We start from the raw sequence: 26,161 nt of genomic DNA on the forward strand, positions 1-26,161 counted from the left end.
CTCCTTGCCCCCAAAATGGGAACTTTATACAGCCATGAGTTGGGAGCAGACTATAAAGAAATCTTCAGATACACTAAGGAGCTGATAGTCCACATTTCATTATTATTATTATATGCCTTGCATGCTCCTTTTATTAGCGAATGTATTCAGTCACTATTTGAGGATCTACTGTGTGACTACAGCTTTTACAAGCAAACCTCTTAGTGTTGTGAGAGAAAAAGAATTTACCTCCTGGGGTTCTCTGAATACGAGCTGTCTATCCAAAAGATGATGCTCCTTGTTTGTCCAGGTCTGACCAGGCCTCTGGTGGAGATGGCTCTTAGCAGTGGTAGCTAAAGTAAGGCAAGAACAGACTCAAACCAGACTCCAAAATGTCTGCTCTATTGAGCAAGAGTCAAGAGAGTCTACTTGAAGATAATCTATATAACATCTAGAAATTAATTAGTAAAGTCTGTCGAAGACCCCAAAACACACACTGTAAGGTTTGAGAGCAGGCACTAAATATGAGGAATACTAAATATCAACGCTCAATAAAAGATCGCCATCAAGAAAATCAAAGTACCAGCTACGTTTTAAATAATTCCTTAACATCAACTGAAATGCAGGTGCATTCACACAAGGTCCCCACAGGTTCTTGCCTGGCTGAGTAGTGGCCTGGCTCTTAGCAGGGCCAGCCCAGGCTCCCTGCACTCGGGCTCGCCGTCTTTTGTCTTCCATGTTGACCAAAAAGGCTTCTGCTCTCAGCTTTCAGAACATTTCATTCCTGATTAAAACCACCCAATGGTATCTGTTTAAAAAAAAAAAAAATAGGAAAGTGCTTTTAGTTAGGATTATGAGAGCGTAGACTACCTAAGGGAGTAATTATAATCCTTTCAAGCTCAATAGCAATCAGAGATTCTACATCAAAACCACTTTTTTAGCATTTTTGCCAATGAAATTTTAGCTCATAGCCCACATACAGGAGCACAGGTACAAAAAGACAAAAACGGGGAGATTCACAGCACATGTGCTGAACCTATGATCCATTTCTTTACTGATCTAAGAAGGTTTCACATCTCAAGTTCTCAAATGTTACCAGCTCATCTTATGGCTTATTTAGCCCACCAATTTCCAGACCTTCCCAGATCTTCCAAGCTGAGATGGGCCCAGGAATCTGTACATTTAACAAATTTCCCCAGGTGGGTAAGGGCGTGTAGCTCCTTCTCATTTAATAGGTGGGGAGACGACGGAGACTGCCATCTGCCCAAAAAGAGTTCATGGCAGAGTCAAATACTAACCCTCCACTCCTACCAGATATGTAGAGGAAGTTTGTATTTTCTCTCAACTGAGACCATAAAAGCTCTTAACACGACCATTGCTCTGTTCACAGGGGAGTAATACTATGTGCCAGGGGACAGCTGTTGAAAATAACAGATTTCGGAGCCTCATCCTAGACCCAAAGATTTTGTGGCGTCCCAGAAACTGTTTAACTAACCCCACCTTCCACCCTGGGATTCTTTACCCCATACAAAGCTTGAGAACCCTGCAGAAGACAAACAAACAAACAAACACAAAACACGAGGGCTCTGGCGCCAGCCTGGCTCGCTCTGAACCTAAATCTATCAGTTCCCAGCTGCATGACCTGTGTCAGATGACTTCACCTTTCCGCGCCTCAGTTTCTTCCTCTATTAAGAGGGGAACCAATATCTCTCTAACCGCTGAAAAAGGCTGGTCCTCAAGAAGAGTGCGCAACTTTCCCTATTATTAGGCTCTTCTCTTCCAGGAGCCCCGGGATGCGGTCCCAGAGGTAGGCCGGGAAGGGTCCTCGGGGGACGGTCCCCACACCCCCAGGCACCGAGCGGGGGGCCCGGTCGCCACAGAAGCAGCGGAGCCGGGCGCGCAGGTACAAACCTGCTCAGTCCCGAGGCGAACCCCGCCGTCCCGGAGCCGCTCCGCCGCCTGCGCTTGGGGAACCTTAAGGGTGCAGCACCGACTCCAACAGCTCGCAACTACGGGCCGCGGCGTCAGGCATTTCCTCTTGACGTCACGCGCCGCCGCCGCCGCTTCCGGCGCCTTCCGCCAGATTCCGGGCAGCTCCGCGATCCCTGCGCAGGGAGGGCCGGGCCGGTGGGCGGGCCGGGATTGGACGGGAGCACAGATTGAAGGTGGTGTGGAGCCCGGTGAGGAGTGGGGCGTGGCGAGGGTGGGAAAGAAGGCGTGTTTGCCAGGCCCAGGTCCCGCTGGACATAGTCCCCCCTTCACCACCACCCCCCCCCCCCCCGCCTCCGAAAGCCAAACTGCAGAAGTCTAAGCTCCAGCATCCTTGGTCTATACGGAGTGACAGGGTACCTGCGGGGCTGGTGGAAGGGCGACAGGGTTGGGAAACCAGGTAGTGACGTGCTAAGTAGAAGGATTTGAATTCTACCCTGAAAGCTGTGGAGAATGTAACATGCACTTCCTTTGTGCCCCCATTGCAGCCTGTGCACACTTCCATCAATAACACAACGAGGCATGGGACCACACCTTCTCCGTGGCTCTCCACTGCTAACCAAATTTTGCTTGAGTGAACAGACCTCAGTTTCAGTCCAGACGACACCATTTACTAGATGTATAATCTAGGGCGAATTCTGCATTTCTTTATGAAATTGGCATAGCTCTTGTTGGGAGGGCTAAATGTGGTAATGCATTTAAAGAATTTAGCAGGATGCTTGAAACACAATAGAAATTCAATTGATACTAAGAGTGTCTTCTCTTCACCCCATCTGAGTTTTTAAGAAGCATCTTTAAACTGGCCATGTTAAACCATGTGTCTTACACTGTGAAAATAGCAAACGTAGCACCGAACTGACTGTTTTGTGTGGCTTCTTCTCTAAGACCTACCAAATAGTAGTCACTGTGGAAGTCTTTGAAATAAGACTTGTATTATATACTGCTTACCTAGAGAGGTTCAGTGTACCCCACCAATCTAATCTTCACAGCACCCATCATTCTTTGTTATACTTTGTGACAATGAAGGAAAATGATTTATCCTAGAACTGAAAGGAGAGAAAAGTGGTAAGACCAGACTATAATTTTTACCTTTTTTTTTTTTTTTTTTTTTTTTTGGTCCCCATCAACTAGTAATTTGTCAGTGTCTGTTTCTGGTTCAGGAACCTTGGCTGTGTCTTCTAAAGAATGCCATTCTTTCTTTTCAATGATTATGGTTTTGAAACAGGAACAAAGAAGTTTGGATTGAGGACTCCCTAAAAGTGATTAACACATCTTCAGCCTCCAAGTAGAACATTTCTCAAAAATCAATCTATGGCCTGCTTGCTTCCAAAATAACTGCATTTTTAACAATCACCTGCATTTTTACCAAGTGCTCAAGGTGATTCGAATGCAGAGAAAGTTTAGAAACCTTTAGGATGCATGTCAGTTGACAAATCATTCCCGTTTGTCTGACACTAAGAGGTCTTCCAGGAGATAGGACTTTAAGTGCTAAAGGCAGGACGGTACCGGGCAACTGAGATGGCTGGTTACCCTAGATACGTGAGATTATATAGCATTAGAAAGATGTTCTTTTGAGTCTTACTCCCTGGGTTTCCCCCATTTCTATTTGCAGTATTTGTGTTTCCATCAGGGGGTGGTGGTGGAGACCGTGGGAGAGGGAATGAAAGCGAGGTGCGATGCCAGTTATCAGCCCACTCGTTCTCAGCTCCAAACCCATCCTCCAGAACCCTGCCTGCAATCCTGGAACATTTTTCCCTTGCAGTTTGGTCTGACGTTAAGCGTCAACAGTAGAGGGTGCTGGAGGGACATTAGAGGAGGAAGTGGTTCTTCCTGATTCCAGAGTGCTCCTCCCAGATGGCTGGGCAATGCAGAGCAGCCAACGGTGTTTGGCATCTCTTTGTGGGCTGGACTGGAATGTTAGTGGCATTTACAGCCTTGTTAAGTTCCCCTTGTGAAGTTAAGGCATCGATTGGGAAGGAATGGGATCCCCAAATCTGAAATAGTGACATCTACTTGGACTGACATTCTTGAACACCCAAGTCACCCTGAACCTCCCTGGGCAGGGGCAGTAGCTTGCTCTCCTGTGTCTGAGGAGACTAGTCGTCCTTTGCTTGAAAACCCTGTGAAACGCTCACCTGGAGAAGATAAATTGAAAAATGCATTGAAACCTGCATTGAAAAATGCAGCCTAGATCTGAACTTCCTAACAGGTGGGGGTGCATCCACAGTTGTGCCTTCCTTGGTGGTTGTGTGTGTTGTGTGCACGCACACCTGTCTGGACCTAGATGTGGTAGTGGCTGTTCCCTATATCTACTGTTTTCTGTATTCTTATTATTTTCCTTTCCCCTTGTAGGTGATACCCTATAATGATTATTTTTCCCCTGAATTATACTGTATAGTTTCTGTCTCCCATTCGATTCCTAACTGTTACAGTGTGGTTGTGATATCAGGGGTTGGGAGCAATAGCGGGCAAGTGGCTGGCTCCAGAGTTGGTCTCAAACTGTAAGTAATCATTTTGGCTCTGATTTGGTCTCCCTTGCTCTTCCTGGCCCTTTACTCTTGTGCCGCTCTCGTTTCCCTTCACCTGAGACAGCCTTCCCAAAATTGCAGATCGGTTGTGCCGATCTGGTCGCCTTGCCTCTACTCTGAAACGAGCATTTCAGAGTATGGTTGGAAGGCCATCTGCATCAGAGTTGCTAGGGGATGCTTGTTAAAAATGGAGATAAAAGGGGCACCTGGGTGGCTCAGTTGGTTGAGCATCTGACTTCAGCTCAGGTCATGATCTCACAGTTCATGAGTTCGAGCCCCACATCAGGCTCTATGCTGACAGCTCAGAGCCTGGAGCCTGCTTCGGATTCTGTGTCTCCCTCTCTCTCTGCCCCTACCCTGCTTGCGCTGTCTCTCTCTCGAAAATAAACATTAAAAAAAAATTTTAAGTGAAGATTCCAGGCTGCCTATCAAGATTGTGGGTTAGGTCTGGGGCAGGGCCTAGCACCTTGCATATTTAACAGTGCCTTGTTTCATTTTCCAAGAACCTGCCAGAGCTCAGCCTTTCCTAACTGCCTGCTTTCTGCAGGTGACCACTTTTCACTCAACAGATACCTCATCCCTTGGATGGCAAAACTGATAGATGCTTTAAGTGCTGGTAGCTCTTACCAGAATGATTCTGAGTGAGCTACACACTGCACCTATTTTCAGTCGCTGATTTTCACACCAGACTCTTGCCAAACATTGCCTGTTTCGATCATATGCTGCTCGTGGAGTGCCTGCTGAGAATTCCGGAGAAAATCCAATCCAAGGAAAATAACGGCACATCATGCTAATAGCTCTCAGCGAAGGTACTGTGTAGAGAAATTCCCGGCCCGTGTCTCACTGCCAGAGGCTTAGCGGTTCCCAGCTGGAGGGAGGAAGGTGGGGCAGGACCTGCCAACTGCAGCGTGGTGGCTTGGAGGCTTTCAAGTCTCCTCCAACTCTAAACAATGTTGAGGAAGACAGGATGCTTCCCCAGACTCTACACAGGAATTGCTCCCATTTGACGCCCAGCACAAGAGCAGATGCTGCTCGAGATAAAATCTTCCAGTAAGCCATAGTGTATGCTGTGAGGAACAATTAAAGAACAATATAATTGGAGGGGAAATTGTGGAGAGCGGACAAAAATCCGGGACAGGAGAGGTCACTAGAGGTTACAGTCATCAGTGAAGGCTTTAAGGCAAATAGGGAGTTATGTCAGAAGTTTTGTTTGTTTGGGGTGCCTGGGTGGCTCAGTTGGTTAAGCGTCTGACTTCGACTCAGGCCATGATCTCACAGTTCATGAGTTTGAGTCCTGTCGGGCTCTGTGCTGACAGCTTGGAGCCTGGAGCCTGCTTCGGATTCTCCCTGTCTCTCTGCCCCTCCCCCACTCACACTCTGTGTGTGTGTCTCTCTCAAAAATAAATATTAAAAAAAATTTTTTTAACAAAAAATGTTTTGTTTGTTTTTTAGTTTATTTACTGATTTTTGAGAGACAGAGTGTGAGTGGGGGAGGGACAGAGAGAGAGAGGGAGAAAGAGAATCCTAAGCAGGCTCCGTTCTGTAAGTGCAGAGCCTGATGTGGGGCTCAATCTCAGGAACCTTGAGATCATGACATGCGCTGAACTCAAGAGCCGGATGCTTAACCAACTGAGCCACCCAGGCGCCCCATGTCAGTCTCACACAGTATGGAGCATTCCGTGGCTGAAAGATAGTGATAGTCCTATTAATCCTAAAAAGAGTAGTGGATTTTCTTTCTAAAAAGAAATCATTTTACACATCTGATTTCTAAGTAATAGCATATAATATTAACACTTCCTGAGGGCATGTCAAGGGATACTGTAGTTATATGCATACACTGATCCAATTTTCTAACTATTAGTCTCATTGACAAAGGAAAAAACTGAACCATATGCTACATGAGGCCACGATGCCACTTCTCTGAAAATACATGGCAGAAGGAAAGCCAAATTAGGAAAGACAGGACTATTCCTGGAATGATATATGGAGCCATTTCCTGGGGCCTAATAGCTGGGTTCTTTTAGAGACTTTAAAAGTGAAGGACTGGTAGCAGTGTAATCCATCAGACCCTAGATTTTAAATTGTTCTTGATGACTTTATCTAGATGGTTTAGCAGATTCTCCTTTAGCGTCACGGAGTTCTCCGAGCCATGTGAACCACATTATTTCAAGTGTATGAACTGTGATGTCAGGTAAGGCTTTATTCAAATGTCAGCCTCCCTACTTCCTTGGTGGGTAACTTCAGATATCTGGGTCATATCAAGACACAAATGTAGGGTCATCTGGGTGGCTTCATCGGTTAAGTGTCCGACTTTGGCTCAGGTCATGATCTCACAGTTGATGAGTTCGAGCCCCACATCGGGCTCTGTGCTGACAGCTCAGAGCCTGGAGCCTGCTTCAGATTCTGTGTCTCCCTCTCTCTCTGCTCCGCCCCCCCAAAAAATAAACAAACATTAAAAAAAAATACACAAAGGTTAGCGTTGTCATATTTGATACAAGACTCTCATGGGAACTTAACCTAGTGGAGTAATCTCCCCATTGTGTGCTGAGTCTTGTGTTGGCTGGGAGTTCTGACTTGGATTTGATTCAGCTGGTGCATCAGCAGCTGGTGGTTGGCTGATCTAGACTGGCCTAGACCCCATGTGCTGTCTCATCCATGAATAAGCTCACCAGGCATGTTCCAACGGTGCTGTCAGGGGAGGTGTGGACAAACACACAAGACCTCTTAAGGTCTAGGCTTCGAAGTGGCACAAAACCACATTTATTGGCCAAAGCAAGCTAGCCCAGGTTCAAGGAGTGGGGAAATAGACCTCACCTCTCAATGGAGTTGTTGCAAAGTCACGTTGCAAAGAGCGTGGATACTGGGAGTAGAATATTGGAGCGACTTTTGCAATCACTCTACCACACTAAGTGAAGGGGTGCACTGGCGAGACTGAAAGAGGGCTCCTGTGGGAATAGAGAAAGAGGGGTGCTTTGCAATGGAGTAGAAAGAAGTCAGACCAGGCAGGCCTTGAGAGGCATAATAAGCATTCAATGTTTATATATGGTATGAAGCCTAGGATCAACATTTACATTCCTTCTCTTCCTTTCCATCTTACAGAACACTTTGAAACTGTTGAGTCCATTTGTTTTTCGTGTGTGCCTAAGGCAGGCATTGTTTTCTTTCAAGTGATCAGGATGCTGATAAGCAAATATGCAACAAAAGCATATTTCTAAAATAATTTAAAAGCACCTGAAATAATAAGTTAATGACTAGTGGAGTCTTTCCCCTCATGTCTTAGAAATAAATGATCCACTTTTTAGAAGTAAGTTCATTATGTAGAAAAAGCACAAAAACTAAACTGATGGGTCTAGGTTGTCCTTTGCTCTGAAAGAACCAAAGACAGCATAGCTGTTAAAAAAAAAAAAAAAAAAAAAAAAAGTATTCATCTGAGGTTCTCCTTAAAGCTTTTCCTTAGGTTATGTAGTGCTTGGTGGTCAAATGCAGCCAACATCTGCACCAGGGTGGGTGCACGGATGAAAAACGTAATAAGCCCAAGTTATTCTCATGCATGGAATAACACTAGATAAATGGGCATGTTAAAAATTGGTCTTAAATCTTTCAGACATCTAAAACCACTTGCTAGGAAGCACATTTTTAAGGTGGAGTTTGAAAGGATTTTTCCATGCTTGCCCTATTGTTCTCCTAGGGGCAGAACAGTGGCTTTGCAGAAATGATCTAGTCAGTGGTACAGTAGGTAGGAGACGGACTCAATGTATTGAAAGCACATAGAGTTTCCATTTCTAGAAAACAGGTTGGAGATCCTAAAGGCTGTTTGCCACAAAATATAAATGAAAGATAAATCACTCTTTTCAGGGGCACTTGGGTGGCTCTTAAGAGTTCAACTTCGGCTCAGGTTATGATCTTGATCTCACGGTGGGTGAGTTCGAGCCCCACATCAGTCTCTCTGCTGTCAGCACAGAGCCCACTTGGCATCCTGTTTCCCTCTTTCTCTCCCCTTCCCCAGAGCACACGCTCTCTCTCTTCCCCAGAGCACATGCTCTCTCTCTCTCTCTCAAAAATAAACATTAAAACACACACACACACACACACACACACACACACACACTCTTCAATAAATGAATTTGCCTGCCTGTGTGAAAGAAATTTCCTCTGAGACCAGGAATAATGTGGGAACCAGAGTCCAGAGTAAGCTGGGACACATACAGCTCCTTCCTGGTGGCCTTAACTGCTTGGATATTCCTGGGAGAGGAGGGTAGATGGCTTGGGACAGAATGGTGACAAAGCTGGTGAAGGGGAGTATAGCAGAGACCTTCTGCATACAGCAGGACCCAGGGAGGACTCCATACTCAGAGAAAGGATGAACTGGGGCTGTGGGGTGTGACAGAAGAGAAATCTCACAGAGGCCAACAACAAGAAAACTTTTTTTGTTTTGGCCTTAACTCAGGATGGAAAAAAGTCACCCCTGAGAATTCAAGGCCACTAGCCTAACTTTACATAGGGGCTGAATTAACACCATTTACACAAACCCCCTGGCCTTTTCCCCAAACCCAAGAACAACAAAAACCCCAAAACCGCACAAAGTAGGAATTTTAAGGCAGATGAAAACTGGTAGCACCCCCATGTCTAATGCAAACACAAATCCCGCCAGGCAAATTTACACTCAATAAGGCCTTGAATAATTCCCATACAGTTCTAGTGACCATAAACACACGTGTACACACACACACACACAAATCATGGAAAATACAGGGAACTAAAGCACCATTAGCAAGAGTCAGCAGAAACAGTAGAAATATCTACAAAAAAATTGTTGGATTATTGGGAACTATTAGATACACAATATAAGGATGCTTAACGTTTAAATAAGTAAAAGTATTACAAGCATTAATTCAAAATCATCAAAAAATGCAAAGCTATTTTTGAAGAACCAAATGTAACAACGCAAACTAAAACCTCAGTGAAGACACTACTTGGCGGGGGCGGGGGGCGGGGGGGACATGTTAGTAGCAGGCAATTACTCCATTGTACATAGAAAATAAACAAGTAAATGAGTTTTGTTTTTCTTTGAAGACTCTAGAGATCTGTGATACAATGGGCTTAACTAAAATGATAAAGAACCCTGGTCAAGTACGTTGGCCATGTTTTTCTCCGGGGACATTTTCTAAGTGCAAGAGCTGAGGATTGGGCTTGCTAAAGGCAGTGGCATTTCTATGAGGCGAAGGAGAATCCAACAGACCTTTTGGCAGCCATCAGGATGGCATGATGGATTGGAATCTGGAGGAACCCCCAAATGCAAGAGTTAGCCCTTTGAGACATTTGCTGAGTATTAGAACAACAGAAGGGAGAGGAAGGGACTGAGAAGACAAGGTGAAACCTTCTATAGTCTTACTGTGCTTAAAAAATAAAGTTCTGAGGAGGAAGAGCCCACAAGAAGCATGTGACAGGTTTAATCCCGCTGACATTTGGAACTGCAGGGGCACTGAGTCTAATGAAGAGGCAACCTCGCCCTAGCTCAGGCTCAATACCTGTCTGGACTGGAGTGATCAGTTCTCACCCTATCCAACAGGGAAGAGGCAAACCCTCTCTGGAGAATAACACTGACTTCAGTCTTAATGGTTCTTTTGTATGGAATGTCTGGCATACAAAAAAAAAGAAAAAATTATGGGACCTGCAAGGAGGCAGAAAAATGTGACTGATCATCAAAAGAAAAAAATAAATAGACCCATGGATGATCCACATGCAGGAGTAAGCAGATAAGAACTTTAAAACTATTATGAAGACTTATAAAAACAGAGGAGAGGAAGGTGAAAAAGGTAGATTTTCAACAGATAATTGGAATTTACATGAAAGATACATAGAAAAATAGTAAAATGATTGAAAACTAAATACTACTAAACACTAACCAAAATAAAGCAGAGAGAGCTAGTTGGGTACTGCAGGAAACAGGCTTTAAGGCAAAAAGCATTAGTAATGAGATTGTCACTACATGACCAAAAAAGAGTTCAACTCACCAGAAAGGCATGATTCTAACTTTATTCATGTAACAAGATAGCCTCAAAATGTATGAAGCAAGAGCTGATAAAGCAGGGGAATCTGACAATCCATCATTACAGTGAGGGAATTCAAAACACTTCTCTCAGCTATTGACAGGTCAGGCAAACAAACGTTAGCAAAGATGTGGAAGATTTGGATTCAGTTAACAAGCTTAACTTAATGGACATATATAGAAGATAACAATTAGTAAATAAACATTTTTCTAAAGCACGTATGGTACGTTTTAAAAATTGGCCATAGACATAAAATACATCTCATAAAATTTCTGAGAATAGTAATAAAAAGTTGACATTTTTATTTGTTTTCTATGGCTGCTGGAACATTACCATAAACTCGGTGGCTTAAAACAAGGTTACTCCCTCACAGTTCTGGAGGCCAGAAGTCCAAAGCCAGGTGCTAGGCCAAAATCAAAATGTTGGCTGGACCCTGAATGCTCCAGAACCTCTGGGGAATAATCCATTCCTGGCCTCTAACAGTTTCTGGTGGCCAGTGGCATTTCTTGACTTGTGGCTGCAACATTGCAATCTCTGCCTCTGGGGTCACACTGCTGTCTCCTCTTCTGTGTGTTATCTTCCTTCTACTAAGGATATCTAGGATTCCATGGGGCCCATCTGGATAATCTCATCTCATCTCATCTCAAGATCCTCCATTAACCTGCAAAGACCTCTTTCCACATAACATAATAGCATTTACAGGGTACAGGGATTTGGACCTGGTTATCTTTGGGGACCATTATTCAGCCACTACAACAGGTGTGTGTGTGTGTGTGTGTGTGTGTGTGTGTGTGTGCGTGTGTGTATATATATATATATATGTGTGTATATATATATAGTAAAATATGCCAGGCTAGATTCTGAGTACTTTAAAAATATGAATTCATGCTCACCAACAATCCACAAGATAGGTGCTGTTATTATTCCATTTTCAGAAGGCAAAACTGAAGTCGAGAATGGTTCCGACTTGCCCAAGCTGTGTCGTACCCACATGTTCTTTGACCACAATCCAATTATTTAGAAATCAGTAACAAAAATTTAACTTTTTTATTCTGAAACAATTTCATATTTAGAGGAAATCTGCAAAGCAGTACAAAGAATTCCCAATACTACCTTTCACCTAGATTCTTTCAACATTAACATTTTAACACATTTGCTTTATCGTTTTCTGTATACATGATTTTTTATGAACCTTTTAAGATTGCAAATATAATGTCCCATTATCCCTAAATACTCTAGTGTGTATTTTCTTTTTTTTTTTAATGGTTTATTTATTTTTGAGAGACAGAGAGAGAGAGAGAGAGAGAGAGAGCGCGTGAGTGAGTGGGGGAGGGGCAGAGAGAGAGGGAGACACAGCATCCTTAGCAGGCTCCATGCTGAGCTGTCAGCACAGAGTCTGAAGTGGGGCTTGAACCCACGAACTGTGAGATCATGACCTGAGCTGAAGTCAGATGCTTAACAGGCTCCCCTCTAGTGTGCATTTTCTTAAAAACCAAGGGCTTTTCCTTGAATAACCACAGTACAATGATCAAACTGAGGAAATTCACATTGATACAATGCTATTATATATTCTACAGACCTTACTTAAACCTAACCCATTGTCTCAAAAATTTCTTAATCAAGATTCAATCCAAGATCATGTAACATTTACTTGTGACATTTCTTCAGTCTTCTTTAATCTGAAGGTTTTGACAAATATAAGCTGGTTATATTGTGAAATATCCCTCAATTTTTCTGATATTTCTACTTGATTAGGTTCAGATTATAAATTTTTATACCACATAAGTGACATAGTATCTTCAGTCCATGATATCACAATGCACAAAATGTAAAGTTGTCTTATTAATGATGATACCAACACAAGCTCTTCAAAAAGGAAATAGCATTTATAAAAACTTGAATTTGTGCTTTTAAAAACATTTCTAGGGGCGCCTGGGCGGCTCAGTCAGTTAAGCGTTCAACTTCGGCTCATGTCTTGATCTCGCTGTTCATGAGTTCAAGCCCCACGTCAGGCTCTGTGCTGACAGCTCAGAGCCTAGAGCCTGCTTCGGATTCTGTGTCTCCTTCTCACTCTCTGCCCCTCTCCCACTCGCACTCAGTCTCTCTCTCTCTCTCTCTCTCTCTCTCTCTCGCTCTCAAGAATAAACATTAAAAAGTAAAAATAAAAACATTTCTAAACAATTCATAGGTCAAAGAAGTCTTAATGTAAATTTCAATATTAGCACTCAAAAAATGTGTATATACATGTTTATGTATACACACACACACACACACACACACACACACAAATTGTGGAATGTAGCAAAAGATAATTAAACTTGGAACAGTAGATGTTTATGTCAGAATAGAAAAAAAATATTAAACCTGAATGAAATGTTCAATTTATGAAATAAGAAAAATTACAGAATAAACTGCCAAAAATCAGGAGACCATAAAGTGAAAAGGGCAGAGAGGATCAACAAAGCCAAAAGATAGTTCTTTAAAAACTAATAAAGGGGGTGCCTGGGTAGCTTAGTCAGTTAAGCATCTGACTTTGGCTTGGGTCATGATCTCACGGTTCATGGGTTGAGTTCAAGCCCCACATTGGGCTCTCTGCACTGACAGTGCGAAGCCTGCTTGGGATTCTCTGTCTCTCCTTCTCTCTCTGTTCCTCCCCTGCTCACATGCTCACTCTCTCTCAAAAATTAATAAATAAACATTAAAAAAACTAATAAAGGAGACAAATTTCTAGGAAAATGGTCAAGGAAAAGAAAGTGAGAGGACACAAAGATTATTGGTAAAGGAAAGAGAAAGCTTAAAAAATACAAAGATACCTTGAATTACATTATGTTAATAAATCAGGGGGGGAAATATGAGTAAATGTTTAGAAATAATTTTTTTTCAAAATTAACTCAAGAAAAAGTATAAAGCTTGTGTTGTCTTATTTACCATTAAAGCAACATAATCGGTAGTTGAGAATCTTCCCACAAATAAATACTAGGGCCAGATGGTTTTATAAGCTTCGACGGAAAAAGATCGCTCCAATCTTTTATAGAGTCTTCCAGAGCATAGTAAAATAAGCAACACGTCCCAGCTCATTTAATGAACTTATAACACTGATATGAAAGCCAGACAAGTAGGAGAAAGATTGCAAACCAATGTTTTCAGTAGAGATGCAAAAATTCCAAATAAAATACCAGCAAATTGAATTCAGCAATACAAAGATCGTGAATTATAACCAAGAACGAAAAGGTGATTTTATGGTAGAAAGTCATAACTAACCTAGATCTCTGAAATCTTCAAGGAAGAGTTCACCTAGCATACACTTTGAGTATATGTATGCACTCCTAGCTATTCTTGGAACATACCAGGCACATGCTCTCCTTGGGTTCTTTGCACAGGCTGGTCTGCCTGATATGCCCTTCTCCCACATAGCTGAAAGGCTTCCCCAGGACTGTTGAAATGCCACCTTTCTCCACGGCCTACCATGAGTACGTTATTTAAATTCACAAGCCTCCCACCCTTACCCTACATACGTGGATTCCCCCTCCTCATTACCTTGCTTCATGTTCCCCCCATAGCATAAAGCACTTATACTATGTTATTATTTTTCTTTATTTGCTTGTTTTTTAACCTGTCTCCCTAATTTGCTCGCCTCCCCTTCCCCCCGTTCACATGGAAGCTCTACAGGGGCAAGAGTTTTTGTCTGCTTTGTTCACTATAGTTTCTCCGGCATCCAGAAGAGCACATGGTTAGTGCTCAATAAACGCACACAACAGTATGTCTGAAACTTTTGTAATTAGGAAGACAAGCCTGCCTTACATCCTTTTGTCCTACCCATTTTGCTTGCTTTTCAGTGATGCATGTAAAAAGGAGAGCGAACAAGCTGTAAGATGCCATCATCACATCAACATTGTTTGATGTAATATGTTTATGTACATGCTACACAGTGTTCCATTACTAGATGTCTCCATATAATCCTCAACAGAATTATATTACACAAGGGAACTTAAATTCTGTCCACATTTATAAGTTTTCATCATGAGAGGAGTATCAAAGTACAAAGTAGTGAGTCCTTAAAAAATTTTTTTAAATTGAATCAGTTTTCAACATATTCAATAAAAAGCTCTGATGATTTCTTTTGATGCTGGTAAACTCCAGAGAAGGTAGCAGAACCCAGGACCATCTCAACCTCAGGTAATTTTTGGTGTCAACAGACTTAAACACTTAGAGTGCTACTTAAAGTTCATTTCATTGTCATCACAATAAAGCTCTCTCACACCACATAGACACCGTCTGTGTGGTGTCACACTAATGTTCGCTCCCTAGAAAATTCAGTGCTATCCGATTTTCTTGCACTAAGTATCAAATGAGACGGCCTCCTTCATTTAGGACAGGACCACATCTGAGGAAGTTGAGAATGATCAGAACATCTGTATTCATTCCCAGTGCACGTGGGATGAGCACAAAGACAAATGAGAATGGCAACGTCATCATGTGTGTAGGGCAGTTCCTCCCGTGCCCCCCGCCCCGCCCCCGTGCTACCATGTGGGAACAATGGAAGAACAGGAAATGAAAATCTGGCTCACTGTGTTGTGAGGTGAGCTGATCCTATATGAATCTACCTGTCTCTTTTATTCTCCTTTTTTCGGGTTCAGACCTTACCTGGCACATATCAGACTATAATATCAAGTTGATATAAAGTTAGGTCTAAAAATTGTGCTCTGCTATTTTGAAAGTTTGGAATACGGTGGTTTCTCTTTTCATGAGCTTTTTCTTTTCATGTGCCTGGAAACAGACTTTCATGCACTTATCTGCAAACCTGAGTGTCAAATATAAGAGATACTAGCTGCCAAGTTGAAGTAGCAAAAGCTATAGCTTCAGAAGTTTTGAGATTGCTAAGGGATTTCCTAATCAGAATGCAACTATTTTCTAACTCGGACAGAAGAGGAAGTATCTTGTACGCTTGTAAATCAATCCCTTCCTGGTTCTACCAACTCTCCACTGAAAGCTATCACCTGCAACCATTAACAAACCAATGTGTAAAATAAAATATTGCCCAGGTCACTGTGGCTTCACCTTTCTACAACAAAATGAGAGCAAAAAAGGCAGTGTGTTTTTCATAAAATTAAGTTAATTCAATTTAAATGATTCTGAGATTATGTTCTTACTTTTTTTGGTACTAAAATGCCTTTTCAACTATATAATGATGCTAACAGCAGATAGTACTTTGGATCTTCCTGTTTTTATTTTACGTCCTCAGCTGGCAAAATTAAAAGCTAGAAACGCCTAAACACTGCAATTTACTTTTTTTTTTTTTTTTGGACAAATCTCCTAGTGCTTAAAACTCAGAGCCTAAGAACCACAGCCTTGGTAAAGACCTATCTTCTGTATTGCATGTTTCACAATATTGAATTTTTTCTTGATGATTTCCTTCAAACAAGTTATGGAGCAGGATAAAAGTCAGTCTCAATTTATATTAAGCCAGTGTAAAAACAGCCTTAATTTCGAATACGAAAGAAATACATTTTTTCAATCAACACCATGGTTATATCACCTTTTATTAAAACTAGTCATATTGCTATCAATAGGGTATCAGTTTAAAACTACAAGGCCACTTCTCTGTTATCATTACTGTTGTGGGAATAGCGTGTGGTCACATATGTGAGCAGTATTGGTGCAGTGCAGAAACAGAAGAGGCTGGGGACTAAGCAAGCCACTTTCCTGGATAACCGTTTTAGTGACACCATAAGCGGCTGCCCATCTCAGTGTACTTTCTGGTCCATTTACCTTTATAAATCATACCATATAGCCTTCAGTATTTACATGCATTTAAACTGAAAAGAAATATGTATCAGAGGAAAGCATATTTTAGCAGGCTTCATGTGTCAAAAAGAACTCCATATTTCATGTGTTATTTTTATGTGATCAGCTACCTTTGAGCATAAAAAGTTCCATATAAATGTACAAACTGGGACATACTTTTAGAAAACCTTCTAGTGATGTATATTGCAATATGTCCTCCCATAAGTGAATCAATTCAGCTCCACTCCCCCAAAGTGTTTAAAAAAAAAAAAGGGGGGGGGGTGGGGAGCTGGCCATTACTTTTTAAAGTATATTTCAGAGAAAATACAAAGATCATCATCGTTGGCATTTTGGCCAGACGAAACCACTGAAGCATTACGTCTGTCTCTGTCGTTCTGTGATTTGCTACAATCATGTTCCTTCCCATTACACTGTTCTTGCTAGTATTAGTTCTATGTCCATTTGATATGAGCATTTATATTAAACTTCAAAATAACTCCTGGTAGTATCCAGAATATATGTCTGGAATTCCTGAAAGCAACTTCTGCTCTCCTCCCAATTATGACAACATTTAGCCTTATTAGTAATTGATAAATGACAACCGCAGATTTTGGAGAGGGGGGTGTCTTGCCGTAATCCTGTGTAGGTTGGTGCACCCAGCCAAGCTACTCAGTGCAGTTATCAATGCTTAATTCTTCTTGGCTTTCTTCAGATAGCGAGCCCGCGTGGATTTGCCCATATTCGTGGTTATTTTAAAATACAGCCAGGTAGGTGTGACTGAAATTATCGAGCCCTAGGGAAAGAAATGGGGAGATAGGTAATTACAGCCTATAATTTGAGCTAACTTAAAGCATCTGACCTTATGTTTTACTTTATTGTTGTTTTCTTCGTAGGTAACTTCTAAAATAAAACCACGCTGACAGCGTGGAACCTGCTTGGGATTCTCTCTCTCCCCGCTCTCTCTCTGCACCTCCCAGGCTTGTGCACACACCCACACCCACACACACTCTCTCTCTATCTCTCAAAATAAATAAACTTAAAAACAAAACAACACAGATGCCTTGTTAGTAAGTCTAGACAATGCATATATGCTAATACATCACATGCTATTTTGTGACTCAGTGGGAATGAAAACCCCACAGCAAACTACTGATTTGAGACTTGAAAATCTACATACCATAAGAGAATGGATCAGGTACCCAGTGGTTCGGGACTGCAAGCCCACCGTTTTAATCGCAGACTTCACGAAGGTCTCTGCAGAGGGCGTATCCAGAGTGGGCTTTCGGATTTTAGACAGCTTTGTAGCTATGAAGAATGGCAGGACACTCTAGAAAGGCAACAGCCCCCGCCCCCCAAAAAAACACACTGGTAATTAGGAAAGCAACTAATCCAGAATCTAATGACGCCTGATTGCTCTCAGTGGCACAAACGCAAAAACCTTTTGGTGAAACCTAAAGTGTGTATCTTGAGAGAGAAGCACATGGAAAGCCAGCTTGAGAGGATACCTGACAGATAAAGTAAATTGTAACAAGGCAATCTATCAATGAAACAATATGAGACTGAAAAAGTATTAAATATAAGCAGAAGTAAACGTCTGTGAACCTTTCAAAAGAAGGCACTGAACAAATCTAAAGGGCAGAGATTCCAGATAGGATACTTTTTCTACTCTGAATTGAGCACCATTACAAAACCACCACGTAGATTTTTGACATCTGATCCTCCTCAAGAGAGGATGCTAATTGTCTTCACAATTTGTGGTTCATTAGGATGGTTCTACCAGCTTTGGTCTCTCTAAACTAAGCATTTCCCTTTCTCAGCCTTTGACAACCACTCTTTTTCCCTAGTTTATTATCATTCTGCATCTGAGCTTTATAAACTTTGCTACTAATAAGACAGGGCCACCTCGCCTTTTCTTTCTTTTGTTCTTTGTTGGGGAGACACTATGACCATATGGCAACAGCTTGGGTAAGCAAGGGACACTTGATGGGGGTGGTGTGGGATGACAGGTCTGAACACTACCTGTTAGAAGAACTTAACTAGTGTCAGGTTCTCTATTGCTTATGTTTGATACATTTGGACAGGATCCAACATAGAATATAAAGGAACCCTATTACAATGGTACTGAGTCATGATGCAAAAGGACCCTTCTAGCTTGAAGTAACTTGGGCTTGTCTCTTCACCAAAGAGGAAATGTATTCTGTGTATCACACATGCATGAGAGGAAAGAGTACAAATTACAATGATAGTTCTATTAAAGAAAAGGACCCAACACCTGGTGGTCAAAATAAAAAACTTTACTAGAGGTACAGAAGTAAAATTGAGATGTGCACTAAGTAAACTAACGTCCCCAAAGTACCTCCATACCTGGGCAGACTTTGATTAGGTGACTCTTGGTTTTTGACAATTTGTTTGTCACTATCCATGTATCTCCCACTTAAAGAGCAAAAATATTTTGTCAAAAAGGCCTTTACTTTTAAAGCCATATTGCAGCAAGGATACAGTATATGAGAGCACAAACCGAAGAGAGATCTCAGACTAACACAGTATGAAATGTTTGCTGTGTAAGGAAAGAAAACATTGTTCACCAAGCTGAGTAGCAAAAGCAAAGCCAAAGAAAGCATATGCACTGTGCTCTGTCTCAAATAATGAAGGCACATAAGCAAGCCGTGTCACATCTCTGTCTCGGGTTTCCTGGTTACAGAAAAGTAAAGATCAAAAACACGTTCCCATTTACAGATCACAAGCCTGCCAAGGGTACCATAAAGTTTTAAGTGCCTCAGGATGAATATGGTCTGATAATCATACCTCCCGATTACACAATGAGATTATCACCCTCCCTCTCTCTGTAGATACATGGCAGAAATCGGACTAGTTTGATCTTGCAGAAGAATTAAGTCGCACTGCCTGGCTGAACCACTTGATGGCAGCACAAGTTAGCTCACCATTCAGATAACCCATCCAGATAGCCTAGGGAGCCTCCCAGCTCCAGAGGTGGAGACAGGAGACACATGCCTAGGAATCCCAACTTAATCAATGTTCTTCCAGTAAAGAAATGCAAATCCAATTCTGGAAAGGGTATTTATTAATTTCTGACAGTGCTTTAAAGTCAAGGCAATTAACGTGGGCTGGCAGAAGATGCAAAGGATTCAGAGATGAAATAACTTTAGAGCTCCGTCTTCAATAAAGTGGAGGAGTTTGCCAGGTAAACAAACAAGTGGAGAATGTTTCGGGTACTGAGAATAGCAGGGGCAGAGAAAAGGAGAGAGAGAGAGAGAGAGAGAGAGAGAGAGAGAGAGAATGAGCGTGATGTTCTCAGGGAGCTGGGAACTGTGCAGTGCGGTTCAAGTGTTGGAATTGTGTGAGGCAGGGGCAGGAGGAAAGCTACACTCAACAGAAAACTAAACCCAAGCACTGGACAGTAGTGATTTCTAGAGCACAAACCCTAAGAAAACATGGCGTTAATCACCACCCTATTGCCAGTACTTAGAGCAGACCTAGCACACAGGAGGGGCGCACAGATTTCCTGAGTGACTTAGCAACAGAATACCTCAATGTGCACGGCACTGAAGAACTGTAGTGGGGTCCCCTTCCACTGCTGCAGTCCAGAGAATTAATTATACCAGAAAGTTGGCAGTGTTAATATGAGAGGTTAGACCAGAATTTTAGATATTCTGAAGCTTAAGCAAGATCATCTATCTAAACCAAGATAAATGTATAGGTCTAGTTACTTGCCAAGAATTTAAAAAGGATATTTCAAAATGCTCAGCATCACTCATCATCAGGGAAATACAAATCAAAACCACAATGGGATACCACCGCACACCTGGCAGAATGGCTAACATTAACAACTCGGGCAACAACAGATGTTGGCGAGGATGCGGAGAAAGAGGATCTCTTTTGCACTGATGGTGGCAATGCAAGCTGGCGCAGCCACTCTGGAAACCAGTATGGAGGTTCCTCAAAAAGTTGAAAATAGAACTACCCTATGACCCAGCAATTGCACAACTAGGTATTTATCCAAGGGATACAGGTATGCTGTTTAGAAAGGGTACATGCACCCCAATGTTTACAGCAGCACTATCAACAATAGCCAAAGTATGGAAAGAGCCCGAATGTCCATCGATGGATGAATGGATAAAAAAGATGTGGTGTATATATACAATGGAGTATTACTCAGCAATCAAAAAGAATGAAATCTTGCCGTTTGCAACCACGTGGATGGAACTAGAGGGTATTATGCTAAGCAAAATTAGTCAGAGAAAGACAAATATATGACTTCACTCATATGAGGAATTTAAGATACAAAACAGATGAACACAAGGGAAGGGAAGCAAAAATAATATAAAAACAGGGAGGGAGACAAAACACAAGAGACTCTTAAATATGGAGAACAAACAGAGGGTTACAGGAGGGGTTGCGGGAAGGGGGATGGGCTAAATGGGTAAGGGGCATTAAGGAATCTACTCCTGAAATCATTGTTGCACTATATGCTAACTAACTTGGATGTAAATTAAAAAAATAAATTAAATTAAAAAAAATAAAAAGGATATTTCAAGTTATTGTAAAAGAAATGTAACTCAAAATGTCATCTAGGTCCCTCCTTAAAAACTTCAACAAAAACACAATAAACAAGGGGGCGCGTGGGTGGCTCAGTTGGTTAAGCATTCAACTTCAGCTCAGGTCATGATCTCGCAGTTCATGAGTTTGAGCCTCACGTCGGGGTCTGTGCTGACAGTTGGGAGCCTGGAGCCTGCTTCGGATTCTGTGTCTCCCTCTCTCTCTGCCCCTCACCTGTTCACATTCTCTCTCTCCTCTCTCTCTCTCTCTCAAAACAACAACAACAACAAGAAAAACAAAAGAAACCCCAAACAATAATTAATCCATTTTCCTGTCTACTCATGCAAACATTACAGTGAACTGGTCGAGTGTACTCACCCTTCTATAGTTAGTATTTTGGGCAGAACAAATTTTACAACTTGCTTAAGCTCAAAACTTTGCCACTATAAACACTACTCCTTGGAAACAACCTGGGTCTTCACAGCCATAGGTGCAGGCAAGTGCCCTGGTCTTCCAACTTAGAATGCCAAAGTGAAAATAACTAACTAGGCCATAAAGCAAAGCTGTTGATGTTTTGTCCTTGTTCAGCCTGTTTACAAGAAAAAAAAAAAAAAAAAATCCCTGAAGACAACTTGGTATCCCTTTTCTCATGCACTGGAGTAGCCTGCTTAGGTAATTTGGTCTTTACAAGACAATTTAGGGGGCCTTGCTCAGAATAGGAAGGAAGGCCACTGGAACTTCATATCATGGAGTAATGGAAAGATGGAGCCCAACACTGTGTGGCAGATATTCAAGAATCAAATACTGAACCTTGTAATTTCAGGTGATAAAGTATCTCTCATACCGTCACCTGTGTACTAAACACGCCTTCTTGAATTTAAAAATGACCAGAACAGGGGCACCTAGGTGGCTCAGTCGGTTAAGCATCTGACTTTGGTTCAGGTCATGATCTCATGGTTTGTGGGTTCAAGCCCCGCGTCGGGCTCTGTGCTGAGAGCTCAGAGCCTGGAGCCTGCTTCAGCCTCTGTGTCTCCCTCTCTCTTTGCAGCCTCCCTGCTCGTGCTCTGCCTCTCTCTCTCTCTCTCAAAAATAAACATTAAAAAAATTAATAATAAATGAATAGAAACAACCGGAACAACTCACAACCATGCTTTGGCAAACACGGATCCAGAGGGCACCGGGCTCCAGTCTATTTGCACAATATGGAATTCTAGACACGATGTCTCATCTGCCTTTTAGGAGTATTACGTTCGACAGTGTGACTGGCTCACATTCTTAAGGCAGAGGCTGTGGCTCCTATGAGGCATTTTAGAGAATCTTTTCTCCTTACATCTGTGTATTCATCTTCCATTTCAGGATCTGATATCCTCCAGAAGATCTAACTCTATACTTAGATCCTAGCTTTGGAGTTTGTGTTATTTTACTTGCAGACCATGAGATGAGCATTTCCACAAAAAGGCTGTTGCTTTTTACCTGGACTTCCTAGAAAATGTTTGGGAAAAGGAATCACTCTGATGATGCAGAGATCCCTGACTACATGGCATTGAGCGAAGGCCTCACGGTAACATTACCTATAAACCTTAACACCTAAGCCCCATATGAAGGGGTTAAAATGTTGTATGTTCTGTACAAAGAAAACCCTCCCCCTTTTTTTTAAAGTTTATTTATTTTGAAAGAGAGAGAGAGCAAGCAGGAGAGGGACAGAAAGAGAGGTGGTGGGGGGAGGGAGGGAGAGGGAGAGGGAGAGGGAGAGGGGGAGGGAGAGAGAGAGAGAGAGAGAGAGAGAGAGAAAATCAAGCAGGCTCTGCACTGTTAGCATGGAGCCCAATGCAGGACTCGAACTTGTAAACTGTGTGATCATGACCTGAGCCGAAACCAAGAGTTGGACCTTAACTGACTGAGCCACCCAGGTGCCCCTGTACAAAGAAAATACTTGATAAACACTGGCTGGCTGATAATCTTACAAATGGCCTATTTCTGAATATGTGGAATTTATATGTTAACATTCATAGAACAAAAGGAGAAACAGAGTAATATCACAAAAAGCATTTATTTAACAACAAATATTTCCTGAGCACCTGGTAGGACACTGTTTTAGGCAGTGGAATATGGCTGTGAACAACAGGAAAGTCCCTAATCTTACAGAGCTTACATCTGGGGCGGGAGTGGGGACCCACAGACTACAAACAGTAAAAAATGTATGCTATATTGGGAGGTAATAATAAAAAGGAAAAAGAAAAGTAAACCTGAGTAGCGACAGAGGTGACAGCAGCTGTTCCTGCAGGTGACCAAGAAAGACCTCTCTGATGTGGTGACAGAGATGTCAATCTTTGCTTATATGAGCTAGCAAAAAGGCTATCTGGGTAAAGATCCTTTTAGACTGAAAGAACAGCAAGTGCAAAGGCCTTGAGGTGGACATGTGCTTGGAGTGTTCGAGGAACTTCAAGGGGACCAGAGATATAGCGGCGGGGGGAGGGGTTGGGAGGGGGCGAGATAATGTGGAACGTCTGAAATCAGAACATGGTAGGTCCTAAGAATTCATGCTTTTACTCCGAAAGAAATGAAAAGCCACGGGAGAATTTTTTTTCCGTAGAGAGGTAAAATGTCCTTGATTTAGCTTTAAAGAGATGACTGTGACTGCTGGGAGCCGACTGGGGCTACAGGCAAGGATGGGAGTAGGGAGGCTGAGGAGGAAGGGACTGCAGAATGTCTAGGGCAAGAGATCGCGACAGCTTAAATTACTGGTAGCAGTGGTGGTCACAAGAAGTGGTCAGATAGTGGATAAACCGAAGTTGGTAGGATTTCCCAATGGAATGAATTTGAAATGTGAGAGAAAGAGGCAGCAGGGTATGAGGTGGGAGAATGTCAGTGTTGAAATCAGACAGCCTTGACCACATACCAGGTGTCTGATCTGACCAAAATACTGAGATTCAGTTTCTTCCTCTGCAACTGGGGGAGACAGCATCTTCCTTACTGTGCTACTGTGAGGATTAAATAAAATACTGTCAGGTAAAGAATGTGGAATTTGAACCCTAGGATATATTTGCAATTACTTTCTAAGTTTTAGAATATGTATATTTTTCAGGATAAATTTAGAAAGAAAAACTGGCTGAATTTTTATAGCTTGTAAGGATGCCATATTTATAAAGAATGACTATTGAGGTAACCACCTGGATGTGTCAGTTGTTTCTGGACTTACTACCTCTTACGTTGTAAAATTACTGCCCCTTAAGTTTTTACTTCTTGTGGGGCAACACTGTTTTAAGGAGCCAAGCAAAAAAGATGTTACCGATGACAAACATGGAGAGTCACCTGGCTGGAAGGGACTGGAGACCACGGATCCCAACAGGACTAATGTTACTGTTCTTAAGCCATTTCTCAAAGTTGTTGCAATTGACCAGATATGATTATCTCCTGGGAGAATTATATTGCTTTATAGTTCTATTTAGATTCCATCTGCACTAACAAAGACACACTCCATTACCTTCTTTTATTGGCATTGGCAATTAAAAAGAAGAATGGATGAAGAATTCTGTTTTCAATCCCGACAGCCACTTCTTAGTATTTGGCTTGCTAGCTCTTTGAAGCCCAGTAGATCCATATGATTACTCTAAGCTATAAAATATTTAACAAAATATAAAAGAGGAAATATCTTCTTTCATTTAAAAAAAAAAACAAACCTGAATTTTGTCTTCTCCCTCATCTCTATGTGTCTTATTTATTTTCTAAATTTATTCTGATTACTACATTTAGCTGAATTAACAAAGCCACCAACTCTCATCACCCAAGAGGACCAAAGCACTGGAAGGTGGTAACTTAAGAGAAGGGGGCCAGGTGAATGTCCCCATTATGGTTAAGTTCACCTCGAAACAGAGTATTTTTCTGCAATTTCCTGCTAAAAAAAAAAAAAAGAAAGAAAGAAAACCCATTTCATTTTCAGGCCAGCTGAAACCTGCAACTGTCTTCTCTGGGTTTAGTGGTCTCAACCTGTGTCCTCGTCTGTCCTCTGATAACGAGCCAGGTAAACTGAACCCTAAGGGATGGCTTTAGAGACTTGGCTTCCCAGGAGGAGAACTGTATGGTGCAGAGAAACAGAAAGAACACAGACTCCAGAGTGACTCGAACCCAGGCTACAAATCCAGAGCTCAGTAAATCCCCCGCACTTGCCAACGTTCTTGAACACGTCACCCTTCTCTAGTTTCTTCGTAGCGCTTATCACTCTGCAAGGTCATCCCATTCATGTATTTGTTTACTTGTTTATTGTCTGTCTCCCCACTAAACCTAAGTTCTACCACACCCATCTGTCTCTGTCTTTTTGCCACCGTATCCCCAATTACCAGACTACTAGGCACACTCTAAATATTTCTTGATTGAAGAAACGTGGCACACAATATATACCTCTAGTTTTGGACCTGCTATCCCTCGTCTTTGTAATGTGCTTTCACGATCTGTCTTCTCATTGTGTGTGTGCCTTGAGCCTTGAGGACAGGGTGTGTCTGATTCACCTTTGCTGCCTTCCTGCCTAGCTAAGGACCTGTCAAATAGCAGGCATTCACTGTCTGACAAACTGGACTGACCTTAGGCGAGTGACATGACTCCTCTTGAATCTTAGTTTCCTATTTGTCAAATGGACCTAAGTTAATGTCCACTTCAAATAAGATAGCAAAATGGTTGAAAACTTGGAGCATATTGTAGATATTCAAAACATGCAAATGTCTTTCTTCTTCACACTTGAGTGTCATTTCAGTTTCCAGTGTTCTTACATATGCCCCATCCTTTGTCCCCATTTGCCAGAAGGGGAGGCTAAGGCTCAAAGTAATGAAGCAGCTTTCTGTAGGTCAGATGACCACTGACTGGCGATATCAGAAGTAAAACCTTGGTTTGCTGATGCCAAGCCCAGCGTCCCTTCCTCACTGCCCTTAAGCATACCAGTCAGTAATTAACATGGTCTGCATAAAACCATGGCCTGGGGCACCTGGATGGCTCAGTCGGTGAAGCGTCCGACTTCGGCTCAGGTCATGATCTCAGGGTTCCTGAGTTTGAGCCCTGCATCTGTCCTCCTCTTGCACTCTCTCTCTCAAAGTAAATAAAAAACATTAAAAAACAAAACAAAACCAACAAACAAAAAACCATGGCTTGGACTGAGGAAGCTGTGACTTCTTGCTTCGAAATGACCAAATATCCAGACAGGGCTTCATGAATTCCTTAGCATCAAAAACCCCTTTCATACGGCAGGTTTGCGAGGCATTACCACAGGATGCTAACTCTAGGGGC

The 26,161-nt window shown here is 42.2% G+C and overlaps 2 protein-coding genes across 3 annotated transcripts in view; both read right to left on the reverse strand.

The window, feature by feature from the left end:
• ALKBH3 (alkB homolog 3, alpha-ketoglutarate dependent dioxygenase) overlaps positions 1-2,014 on the reverse strand; it is a 32,736-nt gene extending 30,722 nt beyond the window's left edge. Inside the window, exons 1-3 of one of the 2 annotated variants that reach the window (XM_049617611.1) lie at positions 1,891-2,010; positions 639-787; positions 229-332 (exon numbers count right to left, since the gene is read on the reverse strand). In XM_049617611.1, the coding sequence (XP_049473568.1) occupies positions 229-332; positions 639-717 (183 nt within the window). In that variant the 5' untranslated portion in view covers positions 718-787; positions 1,891-2,010. Of the gene's footprint in view, positions 1-228; positions 333-638; positions 788-1,890 lie in introns of both variants that reach the window. The other variant, XM_049617618.1, reaches the window with a different exon arrangement.
• An 11,588-nt stretch (positions 2,015-13,602) lies between these two features.
• The window catches only part of HSD17B12 (hydroxysteroid 17-beta dehydrogenase 12), a 167,683-nt gene continuing 155,124 nt past the window's right edge, over positions 13,603-26,161 (reverse strand). The window contains exons 10-11 of the mRNA XM_049617598.1: positions 17,508-17,657; positions 13,603-17,123 (exon numbers count right to left, since the gene is read on the reverse strand). Of these exons, the coding sequence (XP_049473555.1) occupies positions 17,019-17,123; positions 17,508-17,657 (255 nt within the window). The 3' untranslated portion in view covers positions 13,603-17,018. The remainder of the gene's footprint in view (positions 17,124-17,507; positions 17,658-26,161) is intronic.

This window comes from Panthera uncia, chromosome D1 (assembly GCF_023721935.1).
Source record: "Panthera uncia isolate 11264 chromosome D1, Puncia_PCG_1.0, whole genome shotgun sequence".
In the NCBI taxonomy this organism is placed as follows: domain Eukaryota; kingdom Metazoa; phylum Chordata; class Mammalia; order Carnivora; family Felidae; genus Panthera; species Panthera uncia.